Genomic DNA, 13445 nt, shown 5'->3' with positions numbered 1-13445 from the left:
GTTCAGTCCTGCTCAGCAAAAGTCCATTAAAAGTTACTGGAGATAACAACATCTCTATTTTAGCTTTGCTTGAATAAACCTAATTTATATCCCTTTCCAGGGATGGAATAAGGTCTCCTGCAAAGAACAGGGTAAAAGACCTCTGAGGTCCCTTCCAGCCCTAGATTCTATGTTCTACTTTTAACAATCTTGGTTTTTAATACCTTGAAATACTGCCCTAGAACTTGGTTTCTTTCCATTTATTTTCTTTGTCCTGTCTCACAAAATTCTTCAAAACACCAATAAGACTCTTTTGCACAACCACTATGGGCAACCACAGTAAAAGTCATCTTACATCCTGAGATCTCCAAGGAGGATCTAGTTCTGTGTTTCCTTCTCGAGTCAGCTGCTTCTCAGCCCCAGCAGATCCCCGTCCTCTCCTGCACCCCTCTGGCAGAGGGCCTGGCAAAAGACGGAGGACCCGGCCAAGGAGCCCCAGCACGGGTGTTGGCAAGAGTTCCCAGGCTAGGCCTGCTGCTGCGGCTGTATCAGCCAGAATGCTGGGTGGCTCAGGCCTCTGCTGGGTCTTCCCACCCTAAGGGCGGTCTCTCGGGTAAATCCCAGTTAAGGGCGTCCTTCAGCAACGTTGAAAGCTGAAGGACGCCCTTAACTGGGATTTAAGGGAAAGGGAAAGCTGGGCTTATGGTGAAATCACTGCTTCTACTTGGTTGGGGGAGAATTCCCCTCCCTCTGCAGAAACGTCCTCTCAGGGCTCCCCCTCTTCTCCCCCCCGTCTCCCCAAAAGGCCTTTGGTCCCACCTTCCAAGGCAGCGGAAGAGTCCTCGGCCCACAGTGGACAGAAAGGTTTGTAATGGCAGGCTTAAAAAGGACACCTGAAAAAGAGAGAGAATCTCCAGGTCTGGCCTTTTCCTGCAAAAAATACCACACGAGCAGATGTTTGTACCTGTTAAATACTTTACAGCTAAATGAAGCCCCCGAAAAATGAGGGGCACAGGGGATAGCTACATAATTTCCAGATCAGCAAGGTTCGTTTTAATTATATTTGATTCCAGATTTGCATCACAATATTTCTTTGTTAGTGGCTATTCCCCAACCTAAGACAGGTATTAAGAGAGTGAAGTAAGGAGGTTAAAATCTTATATATATATAATCTTTTTTATTGAAAAGTTTTAACATACAATTTTTCCCTTAAAAAATCCCCCCTCCCCCCCCCTTCTCCCTCCCCCCCTTCCTCTCCCCCCTCCCCCCTCCCCCCCCCCGACTTCCCAGAGCTAAATACAAGGTATATATAAAAAAAACAATCATAAACAACCATATACTAACAACCATAAACTCTAAAATCTATCACTCTCTAGCTTATATAGGATAAAACAAACCTTAGTAATATTAAATATATATAAATATATATAAAAAAAACTAATATAGAAAAAAAAACACAAAGAAAGAAGACTTATTCAAATATAAAACTTCTTAACCCTATACTTATTCTGAATAAACTCAAGCCATTTTCTCCCTTCCATAATATAGCGTTCCTGCGAGTAATCTTTCAAATAGGCCGAAATCTTCACCATTTCGACCAGGTCGGAAACCTTTAAAATCCACTCTTCTATGGTCGGCAGTTCCTCTTTCCAGTACTATCCTATCAAAAGTCTTGCTGCCGTAATTAAATTCAACATCAACTTAGTATATTCCATCAGACTTTTATCCAAAAAGCCTTAACCTTTTTACAAGTCTACCATATATGAAAATATGAAAATATATTACGTCTTTATCACCGCACCTCCAACATTTAGGCTAATAATTCAGATACATGCTTAGCTTTTTAAAATCTAAATACCATCTATAAAACATTTTGTAAAAATTCTCTCTTAGATTTCAAACTTGTATAAATTTTACATTCCTCACCCAAATCTTTTCCCACCTCCCACTACTTGGCTGTAAGTACGTTGTGAAAGTTCCATAGACTTCTGCTGATCTTGTTCTTTTATCTTTTTTAATCGTTTTAAAGCAGCACGCGTCACCCTCTGTTCTCTGGGATCATCCAAAAGTGTTATAACTTGATCTCCTCCAGCACCACTCTCCTCTGTCTGTCCATCTTCAGCCTCTTGATATTCTCCTTCTCCAGATCCCTTTGCAGCTTCCAGAAGTGTTAATGGGGTTGCTTTTAAAACATTATTGTAAAAATCACGCGCTTGCATCACAGTAACCAGACGGTACCTTTTACCTTCATGCATCACCATCAAGCCAGCTGGAATCTCCCATCTGAACCTTATATCTCGTTGCTTGAGCTCTTGCACAAGAAATGTAAAATCCTTCCTTCTCCTTAAAATCTTTGGAGGAATTTCTTTTAGAACCAGAACTTCTTGATCAGCAATCACGACTTTAGTATCATAGGCAGCTTGTATAACTTCATCTCTAATTTCCCTTTTTGCAAAATAAACCACCACATCTCTAGGCAACTTTCTCTGTCTAGCAATCCATGAGTTCACACGATACACTTTATCCATGCCTCCTTTTATTTCAGATGCTGGCTGATTCAATACCACTTCGAGAGCCTCAGAAACCAGCTGCTTTAGATCTTCCTTAATATTCTCCTTTAAACCTCTGATTCTAATGGCAAACTGCATCTGGAAATATTGAGCAAGACTCAATTCTCTATCCATTTTGTCTCTTAAATCTTCATTCTCCAATACTTTTGCTTCTAATATGGCATTCTTTTGAGTCGAATCTTTGACTTTTTCATCCAAATCTTCCACACATTCAGCCACTTTATACACTGAAGACAAAATGTCTACCTTCATCACCCTATACTTCTGTTCCATCCTCTCCTCCATCCTCTCCTCCAACTTCTTCAATTTCTCCTCCATCTGTGCAAATTTATCACCCATTGATTCCAAAATTGATTCCAAGATTACCTGGGTATGTTTTTCAAGAGCATCTTGTAAGTCCTTCGATGTCACTACATCAGGAGGATGCAATGCCTGCAATGATGATTGTTGCACCGGGGAAGTTCCAGCACTCCGAAGAGTTTTAGGGGGAGGTTTAGCCGCCATCTTTTACTTTCAATTGTGACGCACTTTCACTTAGAGTTTAAAAAGTCCATCAAGCTCGAGAGTAGAATAAAATAATCCTCTTCACCTTTTCCTCTTGTACCGCTCTGCCTGCTCTTTTTATTCCATAGTCCTTCCTTCAGGCAGGGGTGGTCGCAGACGCCTGGCTCTGCTCCATAAAGTCAGGAGCAGAGGCGCTGGCCAGCTGGGAGCGACCCAGGCTACAGGGGAGTTCAATCCTTCGGCCGCCCAAGCTGCAAGCTCAGGCGGCCCCGGAGAACTCAACCCCTACCTGGGGCCTCACCCCCTCCTCTTCTCCCAAGGAGGGGGCTTCAAATTCGCCCGAACAGCTGATCGGCGCTGTTTCGGGCGAAAATCACTCAGCTGAGCCACGGGCAGCCCGGGAAGGCTGTCTCCGTCGCCGCGCAGCCACCGGAAGTCATATATATATAATCTTATAAATGTCAAATGCTTGTTAACTGTTTTAGATTACCTTGCTAGGCCCCAAACATGGGACAAATCTTTATTTCCTGTGTCAGCCTAACCTGAAGGCCATCGACAGGCAGTAGTCACACTGGTGACAGCTCATATATTTGTGTAATTTTTTTTAAATTGCTAACAAAGAATTAAGGGAGACTGATATGCATTTCAAACTTATTAGTTTTCATCAGTCAGCCATACCCTTCTGAGATTCGAACCTGGGCTGATTGCACATTAGGCAGTTGTTTTCACCTCTAGGCCACAGGCTCTCTCTCGCTTTGTTAGCTGAGAAGCAAGGGGAGATATGTGTCAAATGCTTGTTAACTGTTTTAGATTACCTTGCTAGGCCCCAAACATGGGACAAATCTTTATTTCCTGTGTCAGCCTAACCTGAAGGCCATCGACAGGCAGTAGTCACACTGGTGACAGCTCATATATTTGTGTGCATCTTATAAATATATCACCATACATAAATACATATACTCGTAAGTTTGGGTGCTGCTCGTCCATTTCCCCTTTCACTGTATCCACCCTCCTCCTCTCTCTTCCCTCTTCTCTACTTTCTTTCTCCCTTTCTCCTTTCTTTCCTACTTCCCTCTTCTTCCTCTCCTCTCCTCTTTCCCTCACTACTCCGGAGGTTAAAATCTTATTAACAGCCTCCAAGATGATGTTCAATTCTGTGGTAGTTTTTGTAAGGAGATCTGAGAAGAGCCAGCAATTGCTGCTTCCTGGAGCTGAGGAAATAGAAGACTTTTTTAAGAAGTACAAATAAAAAACTCTTAATTACAGATGTGACAAAATAATTTCCAAGATTTATCAGCTGTTTCTTTCAACGTCTTATCTATTTTTCCTTCTTTTCTTGTTTCTGAGTTTTTGTTGTTAGCATCCTCACCCCTTTCTTAAACAACTGATCTTTCTCAAAGGAAATTTCACCCCAGATGCTCCTTCACCTTGTCAGGGGTGGCAGTCTAGCCTCCAAGTATCAACCAGTCAGTTCGGTGATGCCATCCAATGTGGATATTCGAAAGAAATGTCTATGGTGATTCTCAGCCATTCAGGTCAAAGTTATCCCAAAGGTGCTTTTTCACGAGGCAACTGGACTTTCTTGATTTTTTTTTAAAGATATTTCATCTTCAACCCCCCCCAAGAAAGTCCAGTTGTCTCGTGAAAAAGCATCTTTGAGATTTGAAAAAATAGTATGTCACTCTGCACTGACCCACAATTATTATGGCTAGAGCCACAGACCCCCACCAGAAATGTCCCAGCATGCTGGGAATCTGGCTTCTGGGCTTTTGCGCTGTGGAGAGTCACCATCCAGTGAGCAGCTGCCCCACCAGTCCCAAGATGACACACCTCACTTTGGCACCTTCGTTTGGGATGTCTGGCCCATACTCCTGCATATAGGTTAGAATGTGAGCCAGGAAAAATCCCAGTTGCTGGGAGTCCCCATTGAATCACACACCCAGCGGTGGGGCTTTCCTTCTTCGTGGGCCTGTGGCTCCATCACCCCCACCCCCTCTGCAGTGGCTCTGGTGAGACCCCTCTGGGTTGGCCCAGCAGTTGCGGCTGCCTCGGCAGAGGTTGCTGAGACTCCTGTTGTTGTATCTAATGGGGAGGGTCTCCCGCCATTTCCTCCTCTCAGGCTTGGCGAGCGTCCCCAGAGGTCATCCTGGTTAGGGTCTCACACGCTTTGAGGCTTTGAAATGCTCCCATTGTGGTGCGCATGGCTTGCCTCATGAGGAAGTTGGCGTGATCAACTTTGCCACCTCCTTCGTCTCCATATCCAAGCTCTTCCAGCTTCACTTGGCATTCTCATCATTGGCTGCCTCAGATGAAGGTCACTCCTTTAGTCCTCCCTTCCCAGTCGTCTTTCTTTCCGACACCAATGGACCACCTGGGCTTCGATGAATCTCCCAGGCTGGTGACCTCTTCCGGCCATTCCGAGAGGTCCAAGCTTAGCCTTGGCAGAGGCTTCCCCCCGGCACTCAGCTTCTTCTTGGTCACTGCCTTGTGGCCGAAATTCCTTGCACGGTCCCCATGGTAGAGGTAGGTACCTCTCTGCCTTGACCACTAGGTACCTCTCTGCCTTGACCACTCTCTGCCCCCTCAGGAAAGTACTGAAAAGACATTGGCTGCAGTAAAGCCAAGTGGGATCTAACATTCCCGCACAAAGCACAAAGCTATCCTTCCCACTGTGAAACCCAGCCCCCTTGCAACAGTCCACTGCAAGGAGGTTTGGAGAGTGCTGAGGTACAAAATAAAGAACAGGTCATCCTCAGGGCGCAGCGACCTTGGAGTCAGACTGGAACCGACTGGGAGAAAGTTCATCCCATCTCCGAAGATGATCCCCCTCCTCAATTCCCATGCAGTTACTGCAAAAGCATGCAATGAATGCTCCCCTGGAGCATCCTCTTCCCCCCTCCATCAGAATGGCAGGGCAGCCCTAAAGGGGACCTGACAAAGGCTCAGATTGAACAAAAACTTGGAAGAAAAGTCAAAGATAATAAAAAAGTTTCAACATATAAATAATAAGAAAAAAGTCAAGGAAACAGTAGATCCACTTAAGAGAGAAGATGGCAAGGAAGTAATTTTAACTGGCTGACAAACCATACTCAACGAGTCATCCTTAATGGTACTGCATCTACATGGAGGGAAGTAAGCAGTGGGGTACCACAAGCTTCTGTCTTAGGCCCAGGACTCTTCAATATCTTCATAAATGACTTAGGTGAGGGAATAGAAGGGGAACTCATCAAATTTGCTGATGACATAAGCTGGCAGGAATAGCCAACACCCCAGAAGACAAGCTCAGGATTCAAAAAGATCTTGACAGACTAAAACAACGAGCCCTATCCAACAAATGATATTTAATGTGGAGAAAAGCAAGGTTTTACATTTAGGCAGGAAAAACCAAAGATACAAGTACAGATTAGGCAAAAACTGGCTTAAAAACCATAACGGCGAGAGGGACCTTGGACTCCTAGTGGACGATCACTTGACTATGACCAGCAGTGTGTGGCAGCAGCCAAAAATGCTAATACAACCCTTAATTATATAAACAGATGCATAGAATCAAAATGATGTGAAGTATTAGTACCACTTTATAAAGCCTTAGTAAGGCCACATCTGGAATACTCCAGGCAATTTTGGTCACCATATCACAAAAAAGATGTTGAGACTTTGGAAAAATTTCAGAGAAGAGCAACTAAGATGATTAGAGGCCTGGAGACTAAAACATATGAAGAACAGTTGCAGGATTTGAGTTTGGCTAGTCTAGAGAAAAGAAAGACTGGGGGGGGCATGATATAGCAGTATACCAGTATTTGAGAGGTTGCCATAAAGAGGAGGGGGCCAGGTTGTGCACCAGAGCACCAGGACAAAAAAACTATGGATGGACACTAATCAAGGAGAGAAGCAGCTTGGAACTAAAGAGAAACTTGCTAACAGTGAGGACAATTAACCAGTGGAACAGCTGACCTCCAGACGTTGTAGGTCAGGGCTGTCAAAGTGCCGGCCTGCGGGCCCACCCATTGCTGGCAATGGCAAAAAAGTCACGATTCACCGCAACACATCACGTGATGTTGCGAGTTTGGCACCTCTGTTGTAGGTGCTTCATCACTGGAGATTTTTAAGAAGAGACTGGACAGTCACTTGTCTGAAATGGTATAGGGGCTCCTGCTTGACTAGAACAGGGGTCCCCAACCCCCGGTCCATGGACTGGTACCGGGCCGCAGCATGCCAGCAACCCGTCCACACAAACAAGCAAAGCCCCATCCATGGGATGCAGGCAGCACACAAAACCATGCACACTCCAGTCCGTGGAAAAACCTTTCTCCACAGAACTGGCCCTTGGTGCCCAAAAGGTTGGCGATCTCTGGACTAGAAGACCTGCAAGGTCCCTTCCAGCTCTATTCTGATTGGACTACCTGAAGAATAACATGGCATGGATTTTGCTTTTTCTTTGAAGACGTTTTGCTTCTTATCCAAGAAGTTTCTTGAGCTCTGACCGGATCTTTTCATTCCCCACCATCCAGTCAGAGCTGAAGAAGCTTCTTGGATGAGAAGCAAAATGTCTTCAAAGAAAAACAAGAAAGTCCAGTTGCCTCCTGAAAAAGCACCTTTAGGATAACCATGACCTGGATGACTGAGAATCTATAGACATTATAGGCTAATAAAAAAATATGTATTTTTTCTCCAATAGTTTTATTAGTTTCCTGATGTTTTAGTGATTTTTGTGCGGAGGATAATTTCCTCCCTTGTCCTTCTGGATGGGCCTCACATGCAGGTCAACAGCGCCCCCCCCTTTGCCCCCCCTTTGCCACCAGCTGGCTGGATCAATAATTCTGGAGCCAAAGATATGATGACAATGACATCTTGAGAATACTGTAGATCAATTAACACATTTAGAAAAGTTCTTTATGAGTTTTGGAAGTTAAATCCGGTCCATGCCTTATTCCGAGTCAGGAAAGAGATGCAGACAAAGGAAAAATCAGTTCAAGGCTGCAGTTGGAAAGGAGGTTTCAGTTTATTGGCCCAGTAACAACAGTGACAACAGCACACATCATCATCATCATCATCATCATCATCATCATCATCATCATCATAATAGTAGTAGTAGTAAAGTTGGAAGGGACCTTGGAGGTCATCTAGTCCAACCCCTTGCTCATGCAGGAAACCCTATACCATTTCGGACAAATGGCTGTCCAGTCTCTTCTTAAAAACTTCCAGTGTTGGAGCATTCACCACTTTGGAGGCAGGTTGTTCCACTGGTTAGTTGTTCCAACTGTCAGGAAGTTTCTCCTTAGTTCTAGGTTGCTTCTCTCCTTGACTAGTTTCCATCCGTTGCTTCTTGTCCTGCTTTCAGGTGCTTTGGAGAATAGCTTGACTCCCTCTTCTTTGGGGCAGCCCCTGAGATATTGGAAGGCTGCTATCATGTCCCCCCTTGTCCGACCCTGTGACTCCGGAAGAGGTGGACAGGATTATGGGGAGGCTGAGCTCCACCACCTGTTTATTGGATCCATGCCCCTCCTGGCTGATTTATTCGGCTCGGGAGGGGACACGAGGCTGGCTCCAGGCAGTGATAACTGCTTCTCTGAATGAGGGTAGTTTTCCCGCCGCCTTGAAGGAGGCGGTGGTGAGACCCCTCCTCAAGAAGCCTGCCCTGGACCCAGCTGTTTTAAACAACTTTCGACCAGTCTCCAACCTTCGCTTTCTTGCGAAGGTTGTTGAGAGTGTGGTGGCGCAGCAGCTCCCTCTGTTCCTGGAGGAAGCTGATTATCTAGACCCGTACCAATCGGGCTTCAGGCCCGGGTACAGCACGGAGACGGCATTGGTCGCACTGGTGAATGATCTCTGGCGGGCTCGGGACAGGGGTTGTTCCTCTGTCCCAGTCCTATTAGACCTCTCAGCGGCTTTTGATACCATCGACCATGGTATCTTACTGCGGCGTCTTCGGGGGTTGGGAGTGGGAGGCACCGTTTTACGGTGGTTCTCCTACCTCCTGGGACGTTCGCAGTCGGTGTTGGCAGGAGGGCAGAGGTCGGCCTCGAGGCCTCTTGTTTGTGGAGTGCCTCAGGGGTCAGTCCTCTCACCTCTCCTGTTCAACATCTATATGAAGCCACTGGGTGAGATCATTCGTGGTTTTGGGGTTGGGTATCATCAATATGCTGATGATACCCAACTTTTTATCTCCACCCCAAACCACCCCAGTGATGCCCTCTCCGTGATGTCCCGTTGCCTGGAGGCGGTCCAGGTCTGGATGGGGAGGAACAGGCTTCGGCTCAACCCTGACAAGACTGAGTGGCTGTGTGTGCCGGCGTCTCGTGAAATTCAGAATATTCCATCGTTAATTATGGGGGGTGAGATATTACCCCCCGTGGATAGGGCTCGTAACTTGGGTGTCCTCCTAGATTCACAGCTCTCCTTGGACGATCATATAGGAGCTGTGACTAGGGGGGCCTTCGCTCAGGTTTGCCTGGTGCGTCAGTTGCGGCCCTATCTAGACCGGGATGCCTTGCGCACAGTCACTCATGCACTCGTGACCTCCCGTTTGGACTACTGCAATGCTCTCTACATGGGGCTGCCCTTGTAGAGAGGCTCCAGATGGTGCAGAATGCAGCCGCACGAGTGGTGGTGGGGGCTTCCCGATACTCCCATGTAACACCTCTACTCCGTGAGCTGCATTGGCTTCCGGTTGTCCTCCGGGTAAGATTCACGGTGCTGGTTACGACCTATAAAGCCCTAAATGGCATGGGTCCGGGTTACTTATGGGAGCATCTGCTGCCGGCATCAACTTCCCTTCGTCCAGTGCGCTCCCACAGAGAGGGCCTCCTTAGGGTGCCGTCGGTCGAAGAGTGTCGACTGGGGGAGAGCATTCTCTGTGGGCGCGCCAGACCTTTGGAACCGTTTACCGGTGGAGCTCCGGACGGCTCCCGAACTTCGCTCCTTCCGACGTGACCTAAAAACATATTTATTTGAACAAGCCGGCCTGGTCTGATGGGTTTAGGGGTATTTTAACGTTTTGTATTAATCTATTGAATTGGGCTATTGTATTTAATATTTCTTTTAATTTTTATAGATTGTATTTTATTGTATTGCCCTGTACACCGCCCTGAGTCCTTCGGGAGAAGGGCGGTATAAAAATTAAATAATAATAATAATAATAATAATAATTATTATTATTATTATTATTATTATTATTATTATTATTATTATTATTATTATTATTATTATTATTATTATTAAACCAGACACTCCCAATTCCAGCAACCTTTCCTTATATGTTTTAGTCTCCAGTCCCGTAATCATCTTTGGGTGCAGCTGGGAAATTGAGGTTGTGAGTTAGTGAGTTTTTGTATGTTTCTGGGTTCTTTGTTATTGTATGAAAATGTGTTCCTTCTATGTTCTTTAGACTGGATATAGTATTTTAATTTTTGTTGCGAGATTCTCTTTTGTGGCATGTAGGATCATGACTAGCCTTAAAGGCAAAGGGGAAATGTAAATCCTAAGTGTTTTGTTTTCCTGATTTGACCCCAGCCTGCATAATAATTTCAGTCCTTGCTCTATTCTGCTGTCTATTTGGAGATGGCTTTAGCCAAGTCTGATTTTACAATGTGTACATTGTTTTGTGAATGAAACTTAGTTTCCTTAAGTTTTGCCTGCAGGCTGTTTTAGTGGAGCTAAAGGCGTAGAGTCAGATTGCAAACCAGTATGAGGAGGGGTGTTTGTTTTAAAACTCTTAGATAAGAATCCACTGGGCTCCCTGTTCTAGGGATGGGAGAAAGATTCTCATTGCCCCTTTCTGTGCTCTGCATAAAATGCAACCCTTTTTCTGCCACAGGTCAGCCCCCCGTCGGCTTCCGGGATGTCCTTCTCAGCGAGGGCCCTGCAGGCTTTGCCAAGGCCATTCGCCAGCACCAGGGCCTGCTTTTGATGGACACCACCTTCCGAGATGCTCACCAGTCACTGCTGGCCACTCGTGTTCGCACCCACGACCTGAAGAAGATCTCCCCCTTCGTAGCCCAGAACTTCAGCAGGCTCTTCAGCATGGAGAACTGGGGAGGTGAGAGAGCGGCCGGGGTCCTCAGAGCCCCCCAGGAAATCTGAGACCTCCTGTGAGGAGGTGGGTGAGGCAGTTTCTGGCTGCCAGGTTGAGTTTCTGGCCCATGTGAGTTCTGAGTTGGGTTTTGCAAACAAGGGCTCACAATGAAGGCAGCAACTCAGGTCTGAAATAAATGGACTGTCAGAATCCATTTATATTTCATTTCTAACTCTCTTTCTGTGCAAACCCAAATCTCGCCCACCCCCCTTGGATTCTGCCATTCCCAAGGAGGAAAGGGAATAAAAATGGGAGTTTATTGCCTCCATTTCCTCTCCTTAGATGTAACTTTTTGTTTATCTAGCCTGTTGCCCATCACAATAAGATCATTCTCTCTCTCTGATCTTACGACTAACTAAGAAAGGGGTTGTGGGGTTTGTGTCTCCGGATGGAATGTGAAGGGGAAGGAGTGATTGTGCTATGAATGGACTGATGGTTCTCCCTTTCCCACGAGGGGCTTGCCACTGAAACTTGACGGATCCGGAACTTACCAAATGAACTGAGGGGTGGGGTTTTGCTCGGGGACACTTTAAAAATATCGATCATTGAGGAGATTTTTCAGATCCTGTCTATCATCCATGTCTTGGCAATCCTGCCTCCAAGAGTCTTTCTTTCTTAAGATGTGGATTGGAGTGGGTTCTGACATGGACAGGTTTATCCTGCCTGCAAATAATCACCACATACAAGGAAGACATAGCAAGCTTAGAGAAGTATTATAAATGGTCAAAACAGCAAATCAGAAGAGTAAATAAAAGAACAAAATTATTAGTTCTGTGGTGCCAGATCTACCAGGGAGTAATATAGTGAAGAGGCGTTCAGCCAGTCCCTAATCCTGAGCTGTGTGTTTTCTCTATTGGAATGTATAGCTGTGCTGACCATCTCTCTGATGGCCCATAATTCCTCACCCAGCAATGTCAGGTAGAACTTAATGGGGAGGGTGCAGGGCACTGACAAACTGCAAGGTGGGGCAAGAGCCAGACCTTTTGCCTGCTACCAACTGCCTGGAGCTAGTTTTGGAAAAAGGAGAATCACCACATCTTAATGTCCTCACTTCCATCTCCCAGAGGGCTACCAACCATCTTCTCGACAACCTAAAACTGGTAGCATGGAGACCAACTAAAAATTGTTCCAGTGATGGTTTCTTTTTTTTTTATTGAAATGTTTTACAATACATTTTTGAATACAAAAAAACCCCCCTCCCCCCTCCCCAACCCCCCCACCCTCCCCGACTTCCCAGAGCTGAATAATACAAACAAACATAATCTAAAATATGCTAACAATAATAAAACATTAAATTCTATCACACTTTAACTCTCCATAGTCAAAATATTAATAAAATAATTATACGTCATAAAAATCCGCTGCTTATTCAAATGCTAAATGATACTTTTTAGTCCCATATTTATTCTGAATATATTCAATCCATCTTCTCCATTCCACAATGTATCTCTGTTGCGATTGATCTTTCAAATATGCTGAAATCTTTGCCATTTCCGCCAAGTTAGAAACTTTCAAAGTCCACTCTTCTATAGTCGGCAGTTCTTCCTTCCATATTGTGCTACTAAAAGTCTCACTGCCGTAATTAAATGCAACATCAACTTTGTATCTATAACAGTAGTATCTGTAATAATACCCAATAAGAACAATTGCGGAGAAAACTTTATCCTTTTCTTAAATATCTTTTGCATATTCCACCAAATTTTAATCCAAAAAGCTTTAAGTTTAAGTTTATTGAATTTATATACCGCCCTTTTCCCGTAGGACTCAGGGCGGTTTACAAGGTATTTAAAAATGTCAATACAATACAAAAGTTAAAAACAATTAAAAATAATTAAATTTGATCCCTGAAAAGTATAAAACCCCCAATTAAAAACTCTCAGCCTGGGCTGGAAAGCTCAAAGAGCCAGGTCTTCAGGTCCCGGCGGAATGAACGAAGGTCGGGGGCAGTCCTAAGCTCCACGGGCAGCTGGTTCCAAAGGGCAGGCGCACCCACTGAGAAGGCCCTCCCCCTGGGTGTTATCCGCCGGCAGTCTTTTACCGGCGGCACCCTGAGAAGGCCCTCCCTGTGGGAGCGCACAGGACGAAGGGAACTTGATGCCGGCAGCAGGTGTTCCCTCAAATATCCTGGACCCAAGCCATTTAGGGCTTTATAGGTCATCACCAGCACCTTGAATCACCCGGAGGGCAACTGGAAGCCAATGCAGCTCGCGGTGTAGAGGTGTTACATGGGAGTATCGGGAAACCCCCATCACAACTCGCGCGGCCGCATTCTGCACCAGCTGAAGCCTCCGAGTGGTCCTCAAGGGCAGCCCCATGTAGAG

General features: G+C 45.5%; 1 protein-coding gene across 3 annotated transcripts in view; it reads left to right on the top strand.

Annotated features, from left to right (window-relative positions):
• PC (pyruvate carboxylase) overlaps window positions 1–13445 on the top strand; it is a 144102-nt gene that overhangs the window by 112206 nt on the left and 18451 nt on the right. For all 3 annotated transcript variants that reach the window (XM_081340388.1, XM_081340389.1, XM_081340390.1), the window contains one exon: window positions 10867–11088. In XM_081340388.1, coding sequence (XP_081196514.1) covers window positions 10867–11088 — 222 coding nt within the window. The remainder of the gene's footprint in view (window positions 1–10866; window positions 11089–13445) is intronic.

The sequence above is a fragment of the Vipera berus genome (genome assembly GCF_964194415.1).
Source record: "Vipera berus genome assembly, chromosome: 16".
Lineage (NCBI taxonomy): Eukaryota > Metazoa > Chordata > Lepidosauria > Squamata > Viperidae > Vipera > Vipera berus.
This window is presented reverse-complemented; position numbering and strand designations above follow the sequence as displayed.